Here is a 27,906-nt window from a genome sequence, read left to right on the forward strand (position 1 = left end):
AGAAGATTTGGGGGACAAGGGCTAGTAACTCAGGCTAGGCTATCAAGAAACGTCGAAATCAATTTTTTCTAATTAATTTTTTCTCTAATTCTTCTAAAGCTTTGGATATTTGTTTCTAATAAGTTATAATAAATTTTTAATTTTAATTTTATTTTAAACGAACATAACCCGGGTACTAATCTAGTTAAATTAAGGATTGTTTGGATACATAAACAAAACTATTTTTTAATTCCATATTTACCTTTAATGAGCTTCTAACAAAACAAATATTACTCTGCAGAAAATGTAATTCTAAAGTAAAGTATAGATAGATTCATGAACATTGTTACAAAAATCTAAGATTCAGAGTTCATCGTGCATGCGTTGTTGTGGAGGCATGACAACATCTCCTACACCATTTGCTGCTTTTCCAGCTAATTGAGATTTAATAGCAGCAGTAGCCATTCGTTGCAGTTTCAGAATCCCGATACGTTTTGAAACAACGTAAGCAACAGCAAGGACAAAGAGAGAAAATCCAACTATGAGGATTATCCTGTTTGATAGTGCCAACAAACAAAGAAGTTTAGTTGTTATTTTTCTATTCACCTATAGAATGGTTTGGTTAAACAGAGTCTAATCTTTTTAAAACATACCTGTCAATTACATCTTGACGCTGCATTGTCGAAAGCAGATTTCGGGTCCTCGACAACAGAGACCTATGCCCTTTGTATTCACTCTCGGCTTGTTTAAGTACTCCAGTTGATTCATCTACAAATGTAATCATGGATAATATAATACAAGTTTGATGTCTTAACCTGTTTTCACTAAATAATTATGAATGACATACCAAAAGTCACGAGAGTGTTTGTACTTCTTTCAACCTCCTGTAATTCAACAAGTCAAGAGAGAACATTTGATCAGACAATATAACCTTGAGCCAAACATGCAAACCAGGTGTAAATGCACAATCCATTCATAACTACTTTTTTTTTTTTTCTGACCTGAACCATTAGCTGCCTTGTACGCCTGAGACTTTCAGTTATGCTTTCAGCATTCGACGTCACGCCAGCATTTGCTCTACAAACAACCCAAAAATGTCAGATTTGACTAGAAACTAACACGGAACAATCTTTTGCTAGTGTGGCATTTATCAATTAAAAAAAGTACAATACGAGTTAAACATTTTCAACAGGCAACACAACTGAATGACTAGGTTTAGTAGGAGAGATATAGCCAAGAAGAACATACTGTCGTTTACGTCTGAGAACAGTTGACTCTGTTCCACCACCGAGGAGAAGCTCTCTCTACAATTATTGTAAGCACTCTTAATACACAAATTTCAAAGGAGATGGCTGGTAAAAAAAGAGGGAGAAAAAAAAAAGGCTTATGCCATGAGACTTTACCTCTTCTTGAGCTGCTTTCCTCATGTTATCCTTAGCTTGCAAATTAGCACTTCTCAGATTTACCCTCAAACTGACCACAAACACAATGACTCAGATGTCTTTCAAACACAATAATAATACCTTTGCTGCTACTGTGAACAATATTATCCATACCCTGTATTTGATAAATGCTCGACAGAATTGTAGGATAAGCAACACTCAAATTAGTTTCCCCCATTTTACCTTTCCCTGAACTCATACTTTCATTCTCTTGTTTTACCCGAAGTCTAAGTGACTGAGATGAAACTGAAGCTCAAGGACATACTTTAAAAACTTCCATATAGCATTGAGAAAGCTATATAACATTCCCCTTGTTCTTACAAACTACTACAACGATGGACTCAAGTGTACCCCTAAGCCAAGGTTAAACGCCCACTATCACATAGATTGAAATGACTCAACTGCCTAAAGACGACCATCATTGTACAAAAGCAAGGTTCCTTTATTCTTCTACTTAATGTTGTAGATTCCAAACGCAGACAGTAAGCCAAATTTCAAACAAGTACCTGTGATATTGATTCTTCCAGGTTTCAAGCAGTGACAGAGTGGACTGAACCTGATCATCAGAAGGAAGCTGAGGCGCGAGAAGATCCAAGTTGAACTGCAAGGAATTGAGAAGAGAGAGACCATCCTGAGCCAATCCGTTGAGTCTCTGTAGCGACCTCTTCTCCTCTCCTCCTTCTCCTCCTCGCCTTGGTTTGCCATACTCTTGAATCGCCATGATATGTTCAATCGTCTTCTCATAAGCATCATCCCATTCTCTCTTCGTCTTCTCCACTTCAACAACAACCTCATCCATGTCTCAACTGCAAATTATTATTAAAACACAAAACTGCAATTCAATCTACTACAAAGCTCTCTACACAGCCAATTCAAATGATGCGGTGTAAGGGACACGAAACTTACATTGGTTGAGCGAGAGAGAAGAACACTGGAGAAAGAGAGAGAACGAAATCGGATCTCTTTGGATAAGAGAATTGAAGAAACAAAGATACAAGGTTGAAGAAGAGAACCAAATCGACGAAGAAGATGGGTTGAACCAGCGAGAGAGTGTCGGAGATCAAAACTGATCGGAGGAGATCTCAAAATTCGATTCTGGGCAAGGAAGAAGCAAAGAGAAAATATCGATTTTGAAAAACAAAACTGGTGAGGATGATGACAAAGACTAAAACGGCGTAGTTTTAATTAAATTTCGGTTTTAATACCAGAGATAACCACGAATTATTCTGAACCCGGTTCGGTTCTCTTGCAATTGGATTTAAGCTGTTATTAAGGCTGGTCCGATGTCCGGTTTATATTCCTGAGGAATGACGAAGTCTTCTTCTCCCATATAAAAAGAGAACACAAAATGATAACACAAGAACTGGTTTTTGTTCAAAATATTTTACATGAAACGACAATTACACCTGACGACCCCAAAATTGGTAATTGCTAAATCCGATTTAACTGAACTGCGTGCCGTTTGAAAAATCTCTCAAAAAAAGGAAAACGGCATGGATTGTTAGTGTAATCTACTCTAATTCTACCCAAACTAACTTGTGAAATTGCACAGAGAGATCAACTACAGTTACAGCTAGTGTTTCAAACTAGGAGATACTGACTACGTCTGGTGTACTCAAGCTTGATGACGTTCCGAAATTTCGGTGCTTTCCATCGGCTAGGTTAGCCAGAGAGTAGCCCTGTTCATGTAGTTGGTTAATCAGAAGAGTCTCTAGCTGGCAAGCCATGCTCTTTCCCTGGACCATAAGGTATAAAAAACTTGACCCTTGCAGCCCTTCCTTTGCTCGATGCGCACGTATTCGTCCTTCAAGATCATCTGTCTGCAGTTTCATAACAGATATCTTCAGAATCAATAACTTTCGGTTTTTTTGTCGATTCTAAGAGAAGTTTTACTAGTATTGATATGGTAAGTACGTACCTGTCCAATGTACAATCTCTTATCGGGTCTATGCATCACATACACACATGAAGAACCGACTGTAGATGGAGGTGGAAGTTCTCGAGCACCGATTGAATGACATTCTAGTGCTTCAGGCTCAACCATTTTTTTTCCACAGATTTTAATGATAGTTTTTGCTAAGTCCTTCTCCAAACTTCTCTCAGAGCTCACTGGTTTGCAGATCTGCTGGTCATTGTTGGACGAAGTTACGATTTTGTCGGGTTTGACAACTTCAGATGATGCATCTTTTGCATAAACCGAGAGGTAAAGAGCTTCGGCTCTCTGGATTACTGACTCGGGAACGCCTTCCCTCTTAGCTGTTTCAAACGCAAGACTCTCTCGGCAGACTCCATCTGTCAATTTCCATGTTGGCTTCGTTTGGCCTTCGACATTTTCGGCTCCCATTGCTTTATATGTGATGTTTTTGGCTGTCAGAGGTAAACTGAAAATTCCATGGAGATGAGTAGATACAATACCCAAACAACCACTTGTGTCAAGACACTCTACCACACTACCAGCAATACAGGTGCCTTTTGCAGTCTCCGTCCCTCGGCATATCTCGTCTATAAGAACTAGGCTTCTCGACGTAGCCTGGCTTACAATAGATCGTATTTCCGACATTTCTACCTGATGGCACAGAACCAGTTGAGAGAATATCAAACATTCCAATTGAAGAGACAAATTCAGTTTGGTGAATTTTGGAATTGTATGCTTGCATATATTACCTGGAAAGAACTTTTTCCGTCTACAGGGCTGTCATACGATTTCATGTGAAGCATTATGGAGTCAAAGTAAGGAATACAAGCTGACTCAGCTGGAACCATTAAACCGGAAATTCCAAGTAGAGCAGCTGCGCAAATTGATCTGAGCAAACTCGATTTACCACCACCGTTGGGTCCAGTTAGAAGGAACAATGATTGCATGTCAACAGTATTGCGAACAGCAGTTCCAGAAGCTACATCAAACCAATAAGGCGATAGGCCTGTCAGCTTCATTTGACTGGCACCATCTAATGAATTTGCGCCCTATATTAAATATATCAAAATAGGTGAGAAAAACATGAGATATAAGGATAAGACAACCCAGCATGTTTTGATGTCTTAGAAACTGCATGTATCTGTCTACAAACTTTAACGACTAGCAAGGATAATTACCTCATCTGTACTGAATCCAACAAGCGTTGGGAAAACCCACTTTCGCCTTCTCCCTTCACTGCAGTTGTGCACAGTACTTAAATTAAAACTACAGAAATTTCTTAATGTGAATAGAGTAAGCACAAACTTACCAAGCATGGGCAAACAATGCTTTCGCAATGACGAGAAGCATAGATGCAAAGACCAGAACATTTATTTTTGTTTGTAATTTAACAGATAACTCCCTCAACAGCTCCAACACCCGGGCTTTTGCGTTCTCACTAGCTTCATGGTATCTGCAACAAAAGCACAATATGACATCAATATCTACCCAGTATTATTGAATAAAATTTCTACTGAAAGGTTCATTCATATAGGGAAACAACCTGACTAAAGCAACTTCCACCTTTGGGGTTGTAAACCATTCTTCTCCAACCTTTTTCCCTTTCGAGTCTAAAGCAGGTTTTAGCTGTTTAATTTGGTCTTCCCCTGCAGTACCACCCCAGATAGATGGTGTAAACCGTTTCCCCTTGAACCAAACAGACTCATGCTCCCTTGCATATGCAATTTCTCCCTTAGGGCCACCAAGTGAAGCAGTCATGGCCTTGATTCTTGATATAATAGGGTGAAAATCCTCAGCTACCTACATAAGGAGGTTTTGTTTCTTACGAATAAGACAAGATCACCAGCACCATTTTATTCAAGCAAAAACTATACCATATACAGGACCATCTATAATCACTAAAAGAATTAAGCTACAATTTTTGAATACTTACCGCTAAGGATAAAGCCTCAGCTGATTTTTCCACTTGACTGATTTCTTCCTCTATATGGATTCCCTTAACGCGACCTCTCCATGATGACTCCATATCATAAAAGAACTCTTTCGGGATATTAGCGCATTTACTTACATTCTGATGACTTTCATTGTCATCTAGAGATATCATTTCACCAATTGTATCAGAGGCCCAGCAACATTCATTTACCTGGCAAGTGACCAGAAACCCCAAAAAATCAACTTATACTCATCAGCTGAAGACACCAGAAATTGGTAAAACTAAATTGATTTTTTAAAAAAATATATTCAACTTAAATGCTTATTCTCTGAGCTCGTATTAAGGGATAGGTACTCATCATCAAGGAAAGCAGATAATAAAGCAAAACTTAAAAACACAAACTCAGAGTCATGCTTTATGCATATACAGATATACTTACAAAAGTTTCAAAGTCAATCTTCAAACCAGTAGCGACCCAGGTAGGCTCCATCAATAATTTCAGGATTTCTACAAGCTCAGCATGTTGATGCATGTGTAATACTTCATCAAGAACATTTTTTATTCGGCAGAACTCAATGTAGTTGGCTTCCCGTTGCTCAAGTAGCTTTACAAGCTGGAAAAGGATGAATATGGAAGTTAGAAGCTGACCAACTAATTATGAAATCTGCATCCATTAGTATCAGTAACTTATAGCTGGTAACCAGCAGTATTCTATTATGTTCCTATAGTGACAAAGGAAAAGGTACTTCTTAACCCCATTGTAAGAGATGAATACCTTAGCAGAAGAGACGCAGGTAAACTCTGGAATTGAGCATGTTACTCTGCTCATTAGCTTGCATGTTTCTGCAAACGGCAATAGTTTTATAGGTAGAGTGAGAAACATTAAGTCATATAAATCTAGAAGGTTATAAACCAAGAAAATTCTCCACAATGGTTAATACCTTGAATTTTCAAAGCAATATCATAAGCTGGAGGATTTAGTAGAAGATCCCGCACATACCTGAAACGAAAGAGGCGCCGAATGAAAAGGGCACAGATTGTCCACCAAATAAAATTATGATATAGCAAAATTGAAAACCAAACGGGTACTTTGGAGAATATAACTAATTTTCTTTCTTCTTAAATAAGAATTTCTTACAAAGAAGGCAAGCCACTGCACGTTGATGGAAGTAACACCTTCAACAAACAAGGTATTCCTTCAGTAGGTAAGGCACCTGCCGTACCAAAATATATATATTAGCATGCGTTATCATTCCGAAACTCCTAAACCTCCTATTGAAACATTATTTATTAAGAATTATAATCCCGACCAATCTGTGTAGCTGTTCCAAGATGCAACGGACGTGGCCGGTTTTTGGAAGGTACATTGACATTTCTAAAGGAAACTTCATCGTCAAGACCATAAACATCTTTGACCTGCGAGGAACAAAAAGGTAAAATATTTAATTTTTCACCAAACTGAAATGTCACAAGCAAATTGAAAATTGATCAGCAGCCAAAGTTTGAAGTTATGACCCTTGATAAGAGCTCGGAAAGGGTATCTCCTTCAAACCATTCAAAATTCTTGCCACTGCATTCCCCCCAGAGTAAACCCCCTTCCCCAAACTCTCCCCAGCGGCACGTCCCTGGATGGCATAATTTTCAATTGTTATCACAAAAGACCATAAAACTCCAAAGCTAAGCTGACATAAATCATGAATAGGAATTGTCTTCTAACAGTCTCCTGACACTCTATACTGATTGCTAAAGCATATGCTAGCACCTGGACGTACTTTTGTTCATGTAAGGATTAGGTGTCCCTGGACCTATCACACAGTGTCTACGACTCTACCTTTCACATTATCTTCAACAGTTTAGAGATGCTAATACAATTTAGAACTCTACATAGTATACAAAACCTGATGCATTGTGCCTCAACGATGCATGTAAGAATAGATGATGACAGCGACGGGTGCGGAGCTTAGTAACCAACGCTTCTTCTGTTAGGCCATCATCTAGCGAATATGCTTTCATAGTCTCAAAAATAGATATCATGCAATACCCCCTTGCTGAACGAGATATCCCTGCACTTACAGAAAAAAATCAAGTCATGTAATACTCATATACAAAAGTGTGAAGACTTGAAATCTTGAATAGGTTAAAATTAAGGCAAAAAATAATATTTCACTGACTAACAACCTACCATAAGAAATACTTACCAACAACAGGCATAGGTTCAGGAAAGTCAAGATCGTGGTCAACACCAACAAGGCCATATACATAAGGACTTCCTGGATGTGCATGCCTATATACATTGATGTGTACATGTCAGAGAAATGAATGTCAAGGAAAAAAAAGTTTCAACGTGCTTTCCTAGAAAATAAGGCAACGAATACCCCTTCTTGTGAAATCAGAAATGTTTTTGATTGTAACTTATTATATACCCTGAAATAAATCGACCTTTACGAGAACGTGCTGGTGTTGGCCCCTGAACTTCCTCCACAATGCACTACAGTCACGAACAAAACACGCAGAAACAGTAATATAATCGCTTTTATTGAACATGCTTGAGAGACATATAGATATGGTAAGAATTTTCTATCTCAACTCACCACTGAATAACCGTTGCGCGTTAGGTCATCCAAAGTCTGTCGAAGATTCTGCAGAAAGAAAGAACATTTTTAAACTGGGTTGAGAGCAAGAATTTGTGGGAACGGAAAACATAGTTGTAGACAACAAAGGTCTGGAGGGAAGAGTAAGAAAGATAGATAAATTGTAGCTGCAAATTAAGTTTCCTATCACACAAAAAGCATCCAAACTTGATTTCATATTAAGAAGCAATGGCAACTTAAGCAGCTATTTATGCAACTTGCCGACTACAACTTTCAAAGACTAAATAGAATCAAAACAGACTGTACTTTACTAAAAGCAAATATTAAGAAATTGTACTGTTCTGTCTCTATTTTTCCTTAAGAACACTTGGCTGTCCTATTAAAAAACAAGTGCTTTTTTCATGGCTACCAGAGACTACACATCAATGCCCTTAATGGGATGCTTGATATTCAGAAAGGATGCGTACCACGACTGGGCAGCCAGCCTTTGGAATACTGTCTGATCGAAGACCACCAAAAGGATTTAGACCAGCATATTCAACGAGTATACAAGCATCTATTCCAATAGCCTCATAAAAGTCTCCTACCTGAGGAAAAAAAAGAATTGCAGCAAATTTCTTCATAAGATGCGGCAAAAAATGCCAACATTCTACTAATTACTGTTATGATGAAGTAACAGAGATCACAAAACGCATGATTTACACCAGCAAAACCTCTTAGAAAATTTTCAAAGAGAAAACACAACATACTCTGCAGAGCAAAACTTCGCGTGGAAACCTTGACTTAAACTGCAACATCTCCCAGTTGAGGTTCCCATCTTTTAGACTGAGATGAAGAAAATCCAAAATATTCCGTAAATGAAAGCCACACAGTAATTACAACCAATTGAACAACTGGAATGAGAACTAATGGATTGTTTCCATTACTTACAGCCTAACAACTTAAAATATGAGGCTCCAAACATCTTTCTGATTCTCAATAAATCTCCCTCAAGGAAGAATGTAAGTCTCCTGAGTCATACTAATATATACTAGCTACTTGTCATTTAACAACCAAGCTCAAAAAGGATTAAAGGCAGAAACCGGAAAAGCAAGACAAAATCTTCCAATAGTCTCAGAAGAAAACTGACCTTCCGTTCCTCAGGTTGGGGTCCAAACCCAGTAAATTGGTGTACATAAGCCTTTCAATAAGCTGAAGGGTAGATGGTTTCTTACATGTCTGCAATCTCTGAAAAGGCATAGAATTAAAAATCAGTATATCTATATTGTCATTGTGTGCATCAGTCAAGTTCTACCATCACTAGTTATACCACTCAATAACATCCAAGACGACATGTGAACAAAACTACTTTAATCATATAATGAAACCATATCAAGAATTGAAAAATTCTCAACCAAAATACAGAACAAGCTCACCTCCTTCCACCAAACCAAATGAGAGAGATCTTTATCAGCGAGAACATCACTTGACGTCTTAACTTTCCTAGAAGCCGTTGTGATTCCTTTAAGAGCCTTTCGATCTCTGAGACAGTATACCCCCTCAGAGTACCTTCTATTACTGTCAATACAATTAAAAAACACATCATATTAAAACAGTTCCATGACAAGATTCTCTCAAGAATTAGACCCAAACACCAAAGTTTAAGTATTTGAGCTCGTATGAACTAATAATCTCATCCCCTCAATCAAAAAAATATCAAAGCCCTCGATTCTAATTAGAGGTACAACAAAGTCCAATATTTCAAAACACAGTAGTTCAAATTTAGAGAAAAAATCTAAACTTTTTACTCCATGATAAGAAAAACGTAAGCTTTCGAGACACAGAGGAAGAGGGGATTACAGTAGAATTGGGGAGGAGGGTTTGAGAGAATAGTAAGTGCGGTATGAGGAGCGGAAGAGGAAACGCCATTTGGGGAATGAAACGACGGCGTTTCTCGTAGCAATCCAATGCATCTCTCTAACACTCCCAAGTCCTCAAGTCTCAAGAAGAAGAAGAAGAAAAGCTTTCACCTTTCACCTTTTTCTAGGGCTTCTTTTTCCCGCCAGAAGACGACGACGACGGACAACGGGACAAGACGACTCTCTGTGTTCTATTCTCTCTTGTTGTCTTCTTCGTGAATAGTTTAAAGGAAATTAGGATTTTACCCCTTTTTAGTTAAATATTTCTCTTTAGGTCCCTATAATTGTTTCCAATTACAAAAGTGCTGGTAAACTAAACAAGTTATTTTGTTTGTTGGGTAATGGGTTCAATAATGAAAAATATTTCATTTATCTAGATGTCTATCAAAATTCAATATCCAACACTATTAATTATTATTGTTCCCGTATTGTTCTACTTCCATACACTATTAATTATTATTTGAAATTAATTATTTGTAAATGAATACTTGAAGCTAATAATAACATAATTTTAAGTTTTTTTAAAAAACTCTAAAAAATGTTGACTTTACAAAAAAGTGAGCATGTTAAATTGTTAACTATAAAAGGCAAATATTTCCCGACCAAAACTAAGAAGAAACAACATCATCATTTATCATCTTCATGTCAATGTCAAAAAAATTCAAGTTTGGATGTCATTGCAAAGATGAGTGAGAAAGGTTTGGATGGGGAGAGAAAGTTGAAGGATCTCCAAGAACAGAGGCTCCAAATCAGACACTAGATGTCTTTTCAGCATGGGATAGAGGTTTATCCAAGCAAAGAGTGTCTGACACCTGAAAGGTTACAAATCAAATATTGAAGATCATATGAGACAAATAAAAACCCTAGAACGCAATAAACACAGAATTCTTACCCAATATCGTGAGTGATGATGCTATCAATCAATTTCCTAGAACTTACAGTCAATATTGCATAAAGAGCAAATATCTCAGCCTTCATGTTCATAGATTTGAGCTTAGCAACAAGAGAAACCAAGAATTGTGAACCTATCTCATCAATTGCTAAAGAGAAAATCAGAGAACGAGATTTATAAACTAGAATATTTAGTTCCTTAGCTGATGAACAAGCACGAATCTTTCCAGCGACGTGATTAGCTTGAGTTGGATCTCGAACTATGCTTGAAAATTCTCCCCTGAAAATATCATTCGCACCCGCCATTGTTAGAGTAGTGAGAGAAAAATAGAAACAAAAGAACCAGATGAGAATAGAATGTTTTGAGAGGGTGGGGGAGAAATGTCAGTTACCTATAACCCAGTGATGACTGAGATCATGTTGATCGATCCGAGTGTTGAACATGTTGAACATGTTATCTTCTTCGTTAATAGTTTAAAGGAAATTAGGATTGTACCCCTTTTTAGTTAAATATTTCTATTTTGGTCCCTACGATTTTTTCCAATTACAAAAGTGAATGTAACTAAACAAGTTAATTTGTTTGTTGGGTAATGGGTTCAGTAATGACAAAGATTTCATTAATCTAGATGTCTATCAAAATTCAATATCAAAAACATATGTTCTATAGAAATAAAATAAGCAGAGAGTATGTAGATCCTTTGTTCATCAATATATAATGATTTATATGGATCCTTTTGTTAACACATACAAGGATGTAGTTCTTTGTATGATGATTTATATGGATTCGTGTTCTTCAATGTACAATGATTTTATATGGATTCTTTTGTTCTTTAAAATACAATAATTATATATGGATCTTTTGTATGTGTAATGATTTATATGGATCTGATAATTTGAACATGGATTTTTTTTTGTTAATCATCTTTTGTACAATGTTTTATAATTAAGGATGTTTTGTTCATCATACATTGTAAAATTAATAATTTCTATTGATCCTTTGTACATGGATCTAACTCTTTAAAATAATTTCATCCTTTTTTTTGCTTTAACTTGTTTTGTTTTTCATCATATCTGATTATTAGTTTTCCTCGTTGTAGTCCTATTAGAGTTATTATTTTTTTAATAATTAAGGATGTTTTGTTCATCATCCATTGTACAATTAATAATTTATATTGTTCCTTTGTACATACGGTTTTTTAATTCAAAGTTGTTTTTTGGAAATAATGTTTCTTCTGATCCCATATTGTTCCACTTCCATACACTATTAATTATTATTTGTGTCTTCATTTTTGTTTTTTGTTTTGTTATATGTTTTCTATTTGTTTGAATAAGTAATTTCGAATTTTTTTAAGGATTATATGTATATCTTGTACCGTTAATTTTATAAAATTTGCTAAACTAGTATCACTAAAAATAAATTGAATTACCATTTCACCTTTGTATTCATTGTACAAAATTTGCTTTATTTCTAAATATTTTTATTCATTTTTTAATGATCCAAAATCAATCCCAAAACCCTTTTTCTCAAACCCTTGTAATTTTGCAATTGTGCTTTGTCGTTGTGATATGTGAGAATGGTTATCGTCAACTTTTGTTCATGTTAAAGTTGCCAATCCTAATTATGTGTAAATGAATACTTGAAGCTAATAATAACATAATTTTAAGTTTTTTAAAAAAAAACTCTAAAAAATGTTGACTTTACAAAAAAGTGAGCATGTTAAATTGTTAATTATAAAAGGCAAATATTTCCCGACCAAAGCTAAGAAGAAACAACATCATCATTTATCATCTTCATGTCAATATCAAAAAAAATTCAAGTTGTCCATAAGTCCAAATACAAGTTAAAAATAGGCCCACAAGCGTTAAAACATAAGTCAAACTATTAATTTCAGTATCTAAAACACTGATATCTGATAGGAGTTAGACATTTGTGGATCTCTAATTCGTCGATCATGTCGCATCTCCATAAATTGGCGATGAAAATTCTTCGAGCAGTGCCCCAGTTCCTCAAGTGAGTGATGCAACCTCAAGGTTAACATGATGTATTCAAATTGCTATAAGCCACTCTCAAAATTGTAATATTTTGACCTTTAAATGAGTGATTGTCCTTTTAACGAATTATTTAATTGTTTAAGCTTAGTTTTTAATAGGCATGTTTAATTTCATAAAGTAATGTTTGATTTCACAAACCTATAACAAATCTAGCAATTCTGGTGTGTCCTTTGTTTTAGTTTGTAACTAGAGCTCTCTTTCTCACTCATAAAAACAACAGTTTTGTAACAAAATTTAAATAATAATTACATACAAACATTATGCAAAACTTATGCGAAAATTATTCAAAAGAGTATAATTTTTTTAAAAATACAATTTATTTGAAAAGAAAGTAAAATTCATGAAAACTATTTAAATATATAAAAATATTAAATTATAAATTTTTTGATCCATATTTGAAGGAAATATATTGAACGGGTGCAAAGAAAGTTTATAACTACATAATTAGTATCTAACATAAATTAGCATTACATATAAAATTTTATATGGTGCACTTGCATTCTCTATAACTTGAATAGTCTGATCGACCAACGTTATCAAGACAAGAGAATGAGTAATTTAATAAGTTTATTATTTGAGATACTATAAATAAAGAAGCACCCTGTCCTAGAAAACCAATAACATTAGACATAACATGATATAAATAATCATCTCTATCTATTAACCAAAGAAGCTGTGTCCTAATACCAAAAAAAAATCAATATTCCAAGCCACTAAAAATGAAAACATTAAACTTGACAAACATAATGATCACCGACAATATAAAAACTGAACCTCAACAAACCTATATTTGGTAAAAGAGATTTTTCGATTTCAAGCAACCCACCATTTGATTAAGAAGTTGTTCAGCTTTTCAATTACAGTTTGTTTATAGACTAGTACAAAAAAATGAAGTACATCAATTTCGTTTCCAGATCTAAGTTTGAACAATACTTGTGTTTGTGTGTGTTTTGTTTTTACACAACAAATATGAAACATATATTATGTGAATAAAAAAAAGAAATTTGTGGTGAGTCAATGCCATGTGGATTAACAGATAGGCATGTACAAAGTGTTTCCACAACAAGGCCAATGGCTAATTTTGCATGTTGTGTCTGCTTCTTTAACTGAACCAAAGTACAAAATCACATTTCGTCTTCTCCCTTAAAGACTCTATAAACAAGAAGAAAACAAGACTAATCAAGAAAGAAAAATGGCAGAAGAGAGATCAGAGTTAACAAAGTGCTTCTTTCCTCATCAGATTATTCTCTGTTTCTTTCTTTTCTCACAAGCTTCCGTTGCCTCTAGCAACACTAGTAGTGTAGGAGTGAACTGGGGAACAATGGCGAGTCACCAGCTTCCACCTGAAAAGGTGGTGAAGATGCTACAAGACAATGGTTTCACTAAGCTGAAACTGTTTGAAGCCGACCAAAACATCTTAGACGCTCTAGTTGGCTCAGACATCGAAGTCATGATAGGAATACCAAACCGGTTTCTTAAAGAAGTGGCTCAAGATACATCTGTTGCAGCTTCATGGGTTGAAGAGAACGTTACTGCTTATTCTTACCATGGTGGAGTCAACATCAAGTACATAGCTGTTGGAAACGAGCCTTTCCTTCAGACATATAATGGTACTTATGTTGAGTTCACTTTACCAGCTCTCGTCAACATCCAACGAGCATTAGAGGAAGCTGATTTGAAAAATGTGAAAGTCACTGTTCCTTTCAACGCAGACATCTATTTTTCGCCTGAAGCAAACCCTGTTCCATCAGCTGGAGACTTTAGGCCTGAGCTTAGGGATGCAACGATTGAGATAATCAATTTCTTGTATTCACATGATTCACCTTTCACGGTCAACATATACCCTTTCCTTAGTCTCTATGGAAATGCTTACTTCCCTTTGGATTTTGCCTTCTTTGATGGGACTAACAAGCCTTTAAGAGATGGAAGTTTGGTCTACACCAATGTGTTTGATGCAAATCTCGACACTTTGATTTGTGCTATGGAGAGATATAGCTTCTTGGGAATGAAGATCATTGTGGGAGAGGTCGGATGGCCTACTGATGGAGACAAGAATGCTAATGTAAAGAGTGCAAAGAGATTTAATCAGGGGATGGTAAAGCATGCTATGTCTGGAAATGGAACGCCTGCGAGGAAAGGAGTGGTCATGGATGTGTACCTTTTCAGTCTTGTTGATGAGGACGCCAAGAGCATTGCGCCAGGGACTTTTGAGAGACATTGGGGGATCTTTGGGTTTGATGGGAGACCAAAATATGAGCTTGACTTGTCGGGTAAAGGCAATGACAACCCTTTAGTTCCTGTGGAAGATGTGAAGTATCTGCCCAAAACTTGGTGTGTTCTTGATCCTAATGCATCTAACCTCGATGACTTGCCTGATAACATCGACTATGCTTGTAGCTTATCTGATTGCACAGCACTCGGGTATGGATCCTCTTGTAACCATCTTACTGCCATAGGCAATGCTTCATATGCCTTTAATATGTATTATCAGATGCACGATCAGGAAACTTGGGACTGCGATTTCTTGGGGTTGGGTTTGATCACAGACGAAGATCCATCTGATGAACTTTGTGAGTTCCCTGTGATGATTGATACAGGAAATTCACCGAGGTTGCAGCCTGGATCTTCGAGAGTGTTGACCAGATTTGCAGCCACAGTTTTAGTTATGTTGGTCCTTACCATCTTGTAGTACGTACCTGTTGGTTATGTCATTGTAAATCTCTCAAATTTTACTTCCTGCAGAAGAATCTTTCAAACTAAAGATTGTTGCCTTCGAATAGCATAGCCATGGATAATTACACAACTTCATTAATAAGAAGAAATCGAATCAGAAAATTACATATTACTAGAGTGATCAATTCCAAAGGGAACTATATTATAAACGTCAAGAGTCTCAGTGGGATTAACAGAGAAATGAGATTTCAATCAGAAGATGCCGGTAAACATGTCAGATTCCCTTGGGTAATAAAGTATCTTCTCAAAGATGTCTTTCAGCTTCTCGAGTTGAACCATCTCGTCGAGGATTCTATCTTCAGACACTTTGTTGTTAATCGGCTTATCATTCTCATTGGTAGAAGAGAAGACCAGTTCGGATATGCGATATTTCTCACTTTGCCTACAGTACTTGTTCCACTCAGATGTGTCTTTAACCATGAGATGGTAAATGAACACAGCACGCTTTTGGCCAATTCTGTAAGCTCGACTTATGGCTTGGCTTTCAACAGAAGGGTTCCAAACGACATCAAGAAACACAACTCTTGAAGCGCCAACTAGACTGATACCCTCGGAACATGCTTTTGTTGATGCCAGTAGAACTTTAGATTCACTGTCTGGATTGTTGAAGTTGTTGATCAGATGCTGCCTGTCTCTTTGTTCAACTTTACCATGCATAAAGAGAATTTCTTTCCCTTCAGTCCAGCCAAATACTACACTGAGCTGCTCCATGATCAACTTTAGAGTGTCAATGTATTGGCTATACACCAACACTTTCTCTTTCACTGTTTGACTGATGTATATGAAGTCGATAAGGAACTTTGTTTTCACACCTTCCTTGTAGTCAAGTCTAATCCTCTTCAGAATTCCTAATGCTGCAGGCCCAATAACCAAGTCTTCCTTCTTTGTCGGATTGCAGCACAAATACAAAGATGGGTGTACTGAAACAGCTGAAAGCTTGTGCTCAAATTCAAATGTGTTTTGAAAAGTATCAATTCTGTCTAGAATTTTCTTCTGTTGAAAAGGCGGGTTCAACACCACAACACAGTCTCTTAGACCTGGAAGGCTTTCTTGAAGGATGTTTCCTTCGTGGAAATGCACAAAAGGAGCAATCACAGCCTTAAAATCCACCAATCCAATTTCTTCGTTCACCCTTCCGTGTTCTCCTTCTTGGCTCCACTTGCCAAGTTCTTGTAGTCTCGAAGATATCGTATCTTTCAAAGATGGTCTTGCCAGGCATAAGACATTAGAAAGTTCCTTGAAATTATTTTGGAACAGTGTCCCTGAAAGAATGATACGCTTTTCTGTTCTGACTTCAGTAAGCACTTTCCAAATGAGACTATTCTGGTTTCTGGGAGTGTGGCCCTCGTCAAGGACCAGCAACCCCGGCAATTCTAGCAACATCTTCCTAAACACTTGCATTTCTCCAGCGTTCTTATTTGCCGCGAGCTTCTCATACAGAGGGTAGCTAACTCCAAGTACGCTTTTCTGATTCCACCACGAATATAACTTAACCATACGGATGGAGTTATGTTGCCTATTTCCATTTAAACGTGAGACAGCTGAAGCGTCCTCATACTTTGAGAACTGCAGACTATTCATGTTATAAAATGGGATATTTGTGTTCCATTTCTTGAATTCTTCTTCCCACGTACGCATTAGAGTTGCAGGAGCTATGACCACAGGATGGCTATCTGGGAACCGTTTTAAGTATGACAGAAGAAAAACGATGGTCAAGAGTGTCTTACCAGTTCCAGCCTTGTGCGAAATAATGCATCCGCCACTTTCCTTAACCCCTACGGTGTTTAACTCATTAAGTTTTGTTGTCCCAGCTAAGTTCCTCCAGATAAATTCAAAACCTTCTTGTTGGTGTGGGTACAAAGTATCTTTGATGCCAGGGACATATTGCCAAACAGTTCCTTCTGTATTATCCAAAGGGGCAACATATCTGCTGGGATCTGAAGCATCAAACTCAAGCCTGTTAGGTAAAGGGTCACCCTTTTTATCTCTACATTTCGTATTGTCATTAACACGAGGACGATACTTTTCCTGCACAATGCCAAAAAATGAACATGTTACTAAATACAAAAAGAAAATCAACAAATTAGTACAACTTAATCTAGGATTTCGGAGTTCAATGAATGTTACCATGGCTGGTGAGATGTCTTTGATCTCGACAGCCACATAAGAACAGTGGCAGCATTTCAAACCAATTTCCTCATCCAGGACAAAGTCGTGCGTCTCTTTGCTACATAACATATCTCCATTCTGATAAATCAAAAAGCAAGTGATTTAATATCATGGCGAAACAAAGCTAAGACAAAGCTGTAGGTAAAAAGCAGGCAACAAGATAGTCAGGCATAGCAAGGGAAAAATAGAAGAATTAGTAGTCTTACTTTAGCAGGAGTAGATGAGTGCATTCCTTCCAATGTTAGAGCAAGGGTCATATCTTCCCACAAGCTGTCTAATTCTTTCTCCTCCTCTGTTTTCTCGATAAGCACAGGCTCCTCACAGCCGAATCTCAAGTTTACAGGAGGTGATTCTTTTGTCAAGCAGTCTATTGTCTCTTGTCCATCACATAGTTTTTCGCCAGCAACAAAAGTCTCACCCGTCAAGTGGTTCTTCTCCTTCACCCTATGGAAACTCCTCCGTTCCCTTGGTTTCCCCTGTTCATTTACCTTTTCACTTAGGCTCTCCCTAATTAAAACATCTTCTCTACAATCAACCTCTGCTGTTTTGTCCCCTGAGCAAATGTCTTCCCCCAAAATGTATGTGCTCTCCCAAATAGATTTAGCTAGCAGGTTAAACACATGCAAGTTATTCTCCCTACGAGAAGTCCTCGACTTTTTATGGTTGTATACTTTTTCACTTGGGTTCTTTTTTTCTTTAGCAACGTCTCTGGCATCACCCTCTGCATCCCTCTCTTCATCCTCAGAACAAACGAGACCACTATCAGAGCTATCTACATCAGAAGAATCTGAAGACTCCACCACGTAATCAGATGAGTCAGAATCAGCATCTTCACCATCACTATGACTTTCACCAGAATCCCTATCTCGGCCACTAACTTCCTCGCCTGAATCCGTCCCTGATTCCTCCACAGAATCAATACTCAGACTTACAACCTCATCATACTCAGAAATCTTCTTCCCACCCCTCAAATTAATATCATCCAGAAGAATATCACAAACCCCGGAACCAACATTGCTATCTTCAACACGTTCGTTCTCTTTCGAGTTAGTCCCGATAAAAACAACATCTTCATCCGGAGACAAAGGATTCAAAGGAGAAGTTTTCTCTTCACCCCTCAAATTACCATCATCAACATCAAAATCACAAACCCTAGGAGACATAACCGAAGCAGAACCAACATTGCCACCTTCCTCTACATGCTCATTCTCTCCCGGGATAGTCCCAACAAAAACAACATCATCATCATGAGGAGACAAAGGCTTAAAATTCGAAGTTTTCTCCTCACCTCTCAAATTATCATCATCGATATCAAAATCACAAACCTTATCACCACAATCAAGCGATTTCGATTCCAAAACCTCAAAATTAGAACCAACACCATCAACAATACATTCACCCACTCGCTTACCTTCTGGATAATCAGTTCTGATAAATTCAACATCGTCGTCGTCGTCTTCATCCTCACTCACTTTTCTCCGCCGCCGTTTCTTCTTCCTCGGAGATGGCAAACAAGCATCGCGCATGCTCTTCTGCCCCGTCCTCGAATTTAACGAACCCTCAGAATCACCAATCCCTTTTGATTTATTCAGAATCGAGTTCAAGTAAGACTCAGTTCTCGATCGAGTTCTTCTAGCAACACAAGTAGTCATATCCATGGCTGAAGAGAAGAAGAAAAAAAACCCTAGAAGAGTGAATTCGACGACGAAGAAGAAGGAAGAAGAAGAAGAAGAAGATTGAAGAAGCTGATGATGGGGCTGTCCCGTCTTTGCCTTTGGCGGTAACGATTCAACTTTCTCGAAAACATTAATAAAAAAGGGTTTTTGTTTTCATTATGGAAAAGTGTAATAATGGAAAAGATGAGGGGCTAAATAGCAAATTATCAGAAAATTTTCTATTGGTGGGGAATTCTCAGAATTGATTGACACGGGAGTTTCAAAGCTTGTCGGAGTGTGTCAGTAGAGAAGTGGTTGTTGTAATTGGTTCAGTCTATTTTAATTTCGTTTGGGGAAAATGAAAAGTTTTTAGTATATATGTTTGCTTAGGATTCTCTCATTTATGTTTAGATTAGAGTCTTTGATGTGACTAATCAAAGTGTAAATGTTTTGTAACTGGAAAAGTTTTATATTTTGCAAACAATTTTTTTTTGTTTCGTTTGTATGTATTGATTGTATCAATTTGTTATGCTTTGTTATTTTCTTTTTGACAATTATCAAAATCTAGTGAAAATTATAAATCTCACATGGCAAAATTCCCTGACACAGGTGTACAATCCAATGTCATTCAAAGATGTAGTATGTGTACATGATGCATAAAAGAAATCTGGAGGTGATTGGTTTCTTATTTGGATTTAACATGTACAAAGAAAATTTATATATTCATTAAAAAAAAGTTTTAGTTTCTAGTCAAATATGTTTTCTATGTATTTTTTGGTATTTCAAGTATTTTATATATTTTTAGTTTGCGGTTATTGTTGAATATATATTTGTATTTCAGATATTTAGGTTGTGAATGAAGGTACAGATAAAAGACAGTTCTAGTGTTTGTGCGGGAGAACCGTTTCATATGCAGTTGTTGTGTCAAAAATGCTTAATCTGCATTTATTCCACATGATCCGCTTTGCCTAATCCGCTTTCTCCATTCAAAGCCTTAGATACCCAATGATATTTCAAGTCAAATTCAAGACACTAATCTAACGTAGTAACATAGATGAGTTTAAGCGGTTTTCCCAAGTGCAAGCTTTTCTATCTATGTGAAGCTCCATCCTAGATGATCTTCGAAGAAAACATTATGGTTACATGGACTAAAATTTTTCACAAACGATAACAGTATACTTTTTATATGCTTATTTTCACTTATGTTTAGACATTTTATACCACATCTTTGGGTTTGTCTGGTTTAATTGGAAATCAATCAATTTGTAGATTTTTTTAAAAAGAAAATAAATAAATTATATATAGTCCAACCATTAAACCATAACACATTCATCAGCTCTAAAAGTAGTGACAGGGATTATAATAACGATCTTAGATTTTTCTAACGATACCAAAAACACTGACATTACCTCTAAAAGTTGTCAGAGCGACATTTTTACTATCTTTTAACCATTTTGATGTTGCTATTGAGGTTTATTTTTATGTATTCGATCGCTAACGCAGTGAATACAAAACGAAATACATATATAACTATATAAAGATAAATCAAACATTTATATACTCGTATGTATCGGTAAATTTAAAAAGCCTATAGTTTAAACTTTTCATTGTTGGATCGATACTGATTTGAATACTAATGTTTTTTCATATTCAGGTTTTTGTAGTAATGTGGACCTAACATTAATATTTCATAAAATACAACTCTCTTTTTCTTTTTTTTTTAGAGAATAAACTGTATATATACAAACTCATATATTATGTTTTAACTAAAAGAATAATCAACAATACCATAACAATAAAGTTTGAAAAAGTTGCTATTTAAACCATCTATTTCTTACAAAAGGGTAGTCGACACTAATCAAACTTTTACATTAAAAATTGGTTAAATATTTTATGATTTTTTCAAAAAAAAATACTTTTTGGTCGACTGAAGTTTTATTAACAAACTTGGGTTCACACCAAGATAGATACAAAATACAAAAGGAGGAACTATAAATCGGTGAACGACATAAATGTTTTCGGAACCATAGCTGGATCCGGAGAAAGACAAAATTTCTTTAGAAATTAGGCCCTATGAAAAGAAAACTAAAAACATTAGAAGTACAAAGCAAAAGATTTCAAATGAAAAGTGTAAGAGGGTAAAATCAGCAACTAAGAAAAAGCACAAGGCTTAAACCTTAGACCAAAAAGCACAATAAAACACACTTCTTTTTTTCAGCTTACTCGTTTAGTGTATCTAAATAACATCTACTTCCTCTTATTATGGTAAGAGCTGAACTTTTGAAATTAATAAGTAGAGATTTCGTAACCCGGTAAGCTAAACAAGTAAGTTGAAAAAATCTCAAACAAGTTTCCGAATACGACGATAAAAACAAATAATCTTAAGACAAAGCTAAATGAAATTTTCCATTTAAGAATTTCTAACACAACTAAGATGGCAAATTTAATACGGTTAACTATTTTAGTTTTCTTTTAAATAGTTATCAATATAAAAATATATTTTGAAAATAATTACGATGAAAAAACTCAATTCATAGAAGTATTTATCGGTGTTATTATTATTACTATATAGGATTTTTTCATTTTATGTTGAGTTTCAACGAATTTAAAAACCTGAATTTACTAAATCCAATAAAAATATAGAATCGTTTCTCGAAATTGAAACATTCGATTTTGTAACGCAAACTAATTTTGGGTACCATACAAAACAAATAAATAAATATAGGGCCAAAATCTTAAATTTAAGAAAACACAATGGACCAAAAATTGATAAAAAAAAATTTGCTACCAACGCGTTGATCGGTTTAAGCTCCAAATCCGGTTTTTTATCATCTTTCTGATCACCAGATTCGAATCCCATTTTCGTTTCAATCTCTATAGGTTCTTGGTTGATTTTGCTTCTGAGAGAGGCCAGATCCGAAGTTTCTCGAACGAATTCGAAGAATAATAATGTCGGTGAGGCATGGGCAATCGTCGTATCGAGATCGGACGGGCGAATTTTTCAAAATTGTGGAGAGTCTAAGGGGATCGATTGCTCCGGCGGCGAATAGTAATGTGCCGTATGGTAATAATAGAAGCGACGGTGGGAGAAGAGAGGATCTGAATAAACGATCTGAGTTCAACAGGAGAGCTGCTCAGATTGGTTTAGCTATTAATCAGACCTCGCAGAAGCTCTCGAAGCTTGCGAAACGTAAGTTGTTTGATATTAGTGGCATCTTGTGAATCTGGATAAGTTATAACCTAATGGCTTTAGCTTAAGAGTTAGAAATGGTCTAGATCGTAGCAGGAGATATCATTTGATTGGATTGAGAAGCATAGGCACCACCATGGCTTCTGCCACACAGGGGCGTAAACTCGTGGAACCGATTTGTTTAGTGGTGTTAATTTCTCAAGTGCTTATTTTAGTACTTCAGAACGTTTCATTGTTATAGTAGGGAATGGAAGAGGCTGTTTTTTGTGTGTGAATAATGTATTAACTTTGTGAATTTGTTTGCAAATCAGTTGCAAAGAAGACATCAGTTTTTGATGATCCGACTCGGGAGATACAAGAGCTGACAGTAGTCGTCAAGCAAGAGATCTCTGCTTTAAATACTGCTCTTATCGACCTTCAAGTGTTCCGCAGCTCTCAGAATGATGAAGGGAATAACTCTAGAGATAGGGATAAAACTACTTTCTCAGCAACAGTTGTTGACGATCTAAAGAATCGTCTGATGGACACTACCAAAGAGTTTAAGGATGTTCTTACTATGAGAACTGAGGTTCTTTCTTTGTTTCCTTGGATTTCTTATCGATAAAGCATGAATATTCAGAAGGGGATATTACCTTATTGTTAGTATAATGATGCTAGTCTGAGCTATGAATTACATGTATGATATTGCAGAACATGAAGATCCATGAAAATCGAAGGCAACTTTTCTCTTCAAACGCTTCAAAAGAATCAACAAACCCATTCGTTCGCCAGCGCCCTTTGGCTGCTAAGGCTGCTGCTGCTAGTGAATCTGCTCCTCTTCCATGGGCAAATGGGGCTTCTTCATCGTCATCTCAGTTAGTCCCATGGTAAAGTACTATTAACCTAATAACCACAGTTGCAAAATACAGCTTACCTCTTGAAATCAGGCTAAGAATTTGTCTAATGGGAGTCTAGAAAGTTGCTATGTATTTACTAGAATCGTATACCTGTACCATGGCAGTCGTTGCTCAATTTAGAATTTGGCTTGTCAAGAACTCAAGACCGTACATAATCTCTACATTTACAGGAAGCAGGGAGAGGCCGAATCTTCACCATTGTTGCAGCAGAGTCAACAACAACAACAACAGCAACAGATGGTCCCCTTGCAAGACACATATATGCAGAGCCGAGCTGAAGCTCTACACAACGTCGAATCAACAATCCATGAGCTAGGCAGTATCTTCACACAACTAGCAACCATGGTTTCCCAGCAAGGGGAGATTGCTATCAGGTTGGTCTTCCTCATGTTGATAATGTTTTAAGATTCATTGAACACATTGTTTGGAAACGTCAAAGTATAGATATAATATGGTACCGGTTTGTACAGGATCGATCAAAACATGGAAGATACATTAGCGAATGTGGAAGGCGCACAGAGCCAACTGGCCAGGTATCTCAACAGTATATCGTCAAACAGATGGCTGATGATGAAGATTTTCTTCGTACTCATTGCATTTCTCATGATTTTCCTCTTCTTCGTGGCGTAAACATTGAGTTCTGAAAATTGATTTTAAAAGAGTTTCAACATCTAGACGAGCTTCTTCTTCTTTCTTTTTTTCTTGTCGTATCCTATTGACATGTAAAGACTAAAAGAGAAAAAAAAGGATCTTGTGCTCTGTTCAGATTAATAGAGATATATAATGTCACTTCCATGTAAAATTGCTTTCAAGTTTTCCAAACAATTTTTTGTGATTCTGCTTCTCTTTTCACTACCACTTCTTTTGCTTACCATTAGGAATGTTTCTTATTCCGTTTGTACTTTGTTTATTGATTACTCTGTTATTTATTTATTTGGTTTTGTATCATTTCCTGTTAAGTTAAAAGAGTGGTATATTGACAGATTGATCAAGAGAGACGACTTATTAGAAAATAACTCATACTGTTTGGAGTAGTTTGAGAAGGATAAAATCCTGTAAATATATGAATTGATGGTAACACACTATGCCGTAAAAGTAAAGAGAGACAACTTATTAGAAAATATTTACTAATCTACGAGTTGAACAAAATATTTAAAAAGCTGCAACACAATAATCCACCAATCCATGAGGTAAGGTAAGCAAGTATCGTATGTTGTTTGGTAAGTCGCTTTTTCATACGTTTAGCTCTTCCAGTCCAGGACTTAATGGCTTAAAGAGAGAATCCACTTCTGTCTCATCTACCTCGTCTAAGCTTGCTGGTTTCCATTTTGGATTCTGCGGAAAAAAACCCCACTAATGAATGAGCTTATAGTGAGGAGAGACAACAGAGGCTAACAAACAGTGACTGAGACATGTCTAAGTTTATAAACTCTGCTCGTCAAAATTTCCCCTAAAATGGCATTAGTGGACGCAAACTTCATGTGACAGACTGAATTACTGAATGTATAAACAGCAGAAAGAGAAATGATGGACAAAACCTGGTCTTTGTCAACCAAGACTGCTCTAACACCTTCAGTGAAATCACTGCGCAAAGCAGATCTTAGAGCAATACGGTACTCAGTTTTCATCACACCATTAAGCTTCAAGATGGAAAGAGAACTTAAGCCTTACTAGTGAAAACTTGTAACGTAATTGGAAAAAAGAGTTTGGACTCACCGTTGCCATCTCGTTGTCAGTTTTACCCTTTGCACAAAGAACTTTGGAGAAGTACTTATGCGTTAGGTGAAGAGAAAACGGTGCCCCTTTCACAAGGCCTTCGAGTGTTTCGTTAGCCCATTCTGCAACTGTACACAAACGTTGTATCCAAGTTTCGGAGGCAGGATAAAACGATTTCAATTTGATCATATTGTAAACAACAAATAAGTGAACATGTATCCATAAGGTTTCAGTTAGAACTCGCAGAAAGTCAAAAATATGTTTGATTTCATCAAAATGCACAGAAGTTATTTTATAAGTAGCCACTACTAGAGATGTGCAGAGGTTCTATTATCGTGAAGAGTAGTCTTTCTTATTGATACCACACACGCACCAAGGGTTTGGTATTTCTATATAAAAAACACTAAGAAAACATGGAACAAAAATAATCTTCACCGAAACCTTAAAAGCGTGATGTATATAATACCTGAAGCTTCAGTGCTCTGCTGGTACTTCTTCAGCTCTTCTATTGTTTCCTTAACAGACTTACTTGCACTAAAAGCTGATTCTATCTGAGGCAAAAACATTTTGAGGTGGGATTCAGATTCAGGACCACTGCTGTAATTTGATAAAGTTGATTGGATGTCTTGATGGGGATCTTGGGAACTGTATCACCAACACATATGCTTCATGAGAGACAAAAAAGGAGTAATACAAAAAGCTCATTGATATGAAATATGCACATGAAATCAACCAAAATATGCGAACAAAACAGTCTGCGAAGGCCTACAGGTCGGCTGACAAAATGGCTTCTTTTAGTGAACCTAGTTTTTCAGATGGTACATAATGTGTTCCGAGGCCCACAAACAGTGCATCTGAAGGTTTGGAAATTCTTCTCCCAGTCATACCAAGGTAAGCACCTGCAGAATTTGATGGTTGAAAAGTTGTAGTTAAAGAATATTACAGTGATTGATATGTGCATTGTAGAGGATCTCAGCAATATGAAACATACTTCTTTGAACATAATGATCAGGTTAACAATTGACATGAAAGCAAGAAAATTCCTTCTACAATGAATCTGACTGAATTACCGAAAGCAAAACTTGGGAGGTACTATAGCAATAATCACAAGTTTTGTAATTTTTGAGAACGAACCTAAGCTGACCTAGAGACAATATAACTGACCTTTGCTCCCTTATTCTTTAAAATATTCTAATATAAAGTTAAGATCCTGTTAATATGAACATACCAGTAGATCCTCTACCAGGGCTTTGAGCTGCTATATATGAAAAACCAACATCTGGAAACAAGCCTATTCCATTTTCTGGCATTGCGAGGACCGTCCTCTGGAAATAGGTAATAAAACAATGACAGAGGTAGGAATCCATGCTAAATGTTATCAGCACAAAATTTCAGATCAAGTATATACTATTTCTACCTCTGTTATCACCCGGTAGCGGCCATGTCCAGAAAGACCAATACCAAAGCCCATTGTTATGCCATCCATTAAAGAGACATATGGTTTTTTGTATCCAGCAATCTTGCATATAAGGCCATACTCAGCTGTAAATACCTAAAAGGAAGCAAAGTAATGAAGTTAGGACATCATACAAAAGAAAAGAAAAACATTTTGGAGGGTAATCAAGTGAACTAAAGCAACTAAAGGTGAAAACAAAAATTATGCGAAACTGAAGGTGAACAAGGGCCGCTTCATGGAATATCTTTAAAAGCCTAGACTAAAGAGTCAGTACCACACAGATTAATTTGATCAAAATAGACCACCTACTGTTACCAAGGTAGAAGTTTTCTACTACTTCAAGTATGTTTATAAAAATTACAGTATAATAGAAAAATGTGCTTGCTTTGTACTATCAGGTAACACAACACGTATTGGTTTTCTAAAACACTAAATTCACTGCTGTTGCATGTCTAATCGATTCTGTTTCTGTTTCAATAAGCTTCATATCTTGACTTATGGAAAATAAAAAGAACACAGTCAGACCTCTATCATATCAGACAACTGATTTTTGGTAGTAATCTCCTTCACATCACCTCCTGCAGATAAACTTAGACCATGGTTACAAAATTTCCATCCATTTAAAACAGCTTTGATCCAAGAAAATGAATCCACAAAAACCTCACAAAAAAAAAACAAAACACAGAGGACAAAAAGCCAAGGCAGCCAATAACACATGATTCATATCTGCAAGACTGCAACAACTCTTTTAATATTCCTCCCTGCACCATTCATCAAATGGTCACTCCAAAACCATCACAGAAGCACTAAAAATCTAGCATTAACCAAGACTAATTCTCTATAAAATGCAACTACAATCTTAAAAACCAGAATCCACAAATCAACACACACACAAAAGAAGGTTCTTTACCAGCACAAAAGGCCCGAGGTGTGCTTCCTTCTACGATAACACATTTGACTCTAGGATCAAATTCCCATTCATCAAGCAAGCTCTTGTACTTCAAATCCATTTCTGCAAAATTAGTTTCTTCAATGTATTCAACTTGGGTTTGACTCATTACATAAAAAGCTTAAGCCTTTCTTAATACGGACCTAGATTCATGGCGTTAAGAGCTTTAGGCCGATCAAGAGTGATGAAAGCAACTCCATTTGGATAAACATGTCCTTTCACGAACTCGTCGCTTCCACTGGCCATCACAGTAGTGAACTCCCGACGATGCGATGAAGAGAGCTTACAGCAGCGAATAGAAATGGCTGGAGAGGTTCTGGAGAAGAAGATGCGAGCAGAAGCCAGAGACAAAGTCTTGATCATTACTGTTATTTCCCAATGCCAAGTCTGTCGGAGAAATCAAACATCAGACACAGTAATTGTGATCCTGACTGATCCAAC

General features: G+C 36.5%; 6 protein-coding genes across 8 annotated transcripts; 2 read left to right on the forward strand and 4 right to left on the reverse strand.

The window, feature by feature from the left end:
* Positions 1-205: 205 nt before the first annotated feature.
* On the reverse strand, positions 206-2,540 carry LOC17893300. Of its 2 annotated transcripts, none has more exons than XM_006298228.2 (8): positions 2,328-2,540; positions 1,928-2,227; positions 1,383-1,452; positions 1,228-1,283; positions 981-1,056; positions 827-863; positions 633-747; positions 206-532 (listed from the first exon to the last, which is right to left on the reverse strand). In XM_006298228.2, exons 2-8 carry the CDS (start codon positions 2,218-2,220, stop codon positions 343-345), a joined length of 837 nt encoding a protein of 278 aa, XP_006298290.1. In that variant the 5' UTR covers positions 2,221-2,227; positions 2,328-2,540; the 3' UTR covers positions 206-342. The 2 variants fall into 2 exon arrangements, with proteins under 2 accessions (XP_006298290.1, XP_023642011.1); XM_023786243.1 differs by having other exon boundaries at positions 1,928-2,253.
* Positions 2,541-2,729: 189 nt separating this feature from the next.
* Positions 2,730-9,971, reverse strand: LOC17893289 (DNA mismatch repair protein MSH1, mitochondrial). 2 transcript variants are annotated; one of them, XM_023786784.1, is made up of 22 exons: positions 9,700-9,971; positions 9,276-9,417; positions 8,990-9,087; positions 8,610-8,685; positions 8,328-8,447; positions 7,861-7,908; positions 7,693-7,757; positions 7,468-7,553; positions 7,168-7,332; positions 6,785-6,894; positions 6,580-6,685; positions 6,408-6,483; positions 6,211-6,269; positions 6,045-6,112; positions 5,709-5,882; positions 5,270-5,479; positions 4,880-5,136; positions 4,646-4,789; positions 4,515-4,572; positions 4,086-4,385; positions 3,340-3,987; positions 2,730-3,241 (listed from the first exon to the last, which is right to left on the reverse strand). In XM_023786784.1, exons 1-22 carry the CDS (start codon positions 9,810-9,812, stop codon positions 3,008-3,010), a joined length of 3,357 nt encoding a protein of 1,118 aa, XP_023642552.1. In that variant the 5' UTR covers positions 9,813-9,971; the 3' UTR covers positions 2,730-3,007. The 2 variants fall into 2 exon arrangements, with proteins under 2 accessions (XP_023642552.1, XP_023642553.1); XM_023786785.1 differs by lacking the exons at positions 9,276-9,417; positions 9,700-9,971 and adding an exon at positions 8,791-8,880 and having other exon boundaries at positions 8,990-9,027.
* A 3,910-nt stretch (positions 9,972-13,881) lies between these two features.
* On the forward strand, positions 13,882-15,408 carry LOC17892321 (glucan endo-1,3-beta-glucosidase 8). The gene has a single exon (XM_006299447.2). It carries the CDS (start codon positions 13,894-13,896, stop codon positions 15,388-15,390), a length of 1,497 nt encoding a protein of 498 aa, XP_006299509.1. The 5' UTR covers positions 13,882-13,893; the 3' UTR covers positions 15,391-15,408.
* Positions 15,409-15,489: 81 nt separating this feature from the next.
* On the reverse strand, positions 15,490-19,383 carry LOC17892285 (SNF2 domain-containing protein CLASSY 4). The gene is made up of 3 exons (XM_006296801.2): positions 17,810-19,383; positions 17,562-17,681; positions 15,490-17,462 (listed from the first exon to the last, which is right to left on the reverse strand). The coding sequence occupies exons 1-3, from the start codon at positions 19,259-19,261 to the stop codon at positions 15,627-15,629; spliced, it is 3,408 nt and encodes a 1,135-aa protein (XP_006296863.1). The 5' UTR covers positions 19,262-19,383; the 3' UTR covers positions 15,490-15,626.
* Positions 19,384-22,099: 2,716 nt separating this feature from the next.
* Positions 22,100-24,190, forward strand: LOC17893087 (syntaxin-32). Its single transcript, XM_006297991.2, has 5 exons — positions 22,100-22,448; positions 22,760-23,016; positions 23,139-23,314; positions 23,515-23,718; positions 23,815-24,190. Exons 1-5 carry the CDS (start codon positions 22,208-22,210, stop codon positions 23,972-23,974), a joined length of 1,038 nt encoding a protein of 345 aa, XP_006298053.1. The 5' UTR covers positions 22,100-22,207; the 3' UTR covers positions 23,975-24,190.
* A 189-nt stretch (positions 24,191-24,379) lies between these two features.
* LOC17892571 (3-hydroxyisobutyryl-CoA hydrolase-like protein 4, mitochondrial) lies at positions 24,380-27,890 on the reverse strand. The gene is made up of 10 exons (XM_006297718.2): positions 27,609-27,890; positions 27,427-27,528; positions 27,042-27,094; positions 26,478-26,612; positions 26,289-26,385; positions 25,830-25,959; positions 25,527-25,705; positions 25,061-25,188; positions 24,883-24,984; positions 24,380-24,679 (listed from the first exon to the last, which is right to left on the reverse strand). The coding sequence occupies exons 1-10, from the start codon at positions 27,826-27,828 to the stop codon at positions 24,578-24,580; spliced, it is 1,248 nt and encodes a 415-aa protein (XP_006297780.1). The 5' UTR covers positions 27,829-27,890; the 3' UTR covers positions 24,380-24,577.
* Between the last annotated feature and the right edge of the window lie 16 nt (positions 27,891-27,906).

This window comes from Capsella rubella, unplaced genomic scaffold (assembly GCF_000375325.1).
Source record: "Capsella rubella cultivar Monte Gargano unplaced genomic scaffold, Caprub1_0 scaffold_3, whole genome shotgun sequence".
NCBI classification, from domain to species: domain Eukaryota; kingdom Viridiplantae; phylum Streptophyta; class Magnoliopsida; order Brassicales; family Brassicaceae; genus Capsella; species Capsella rubella.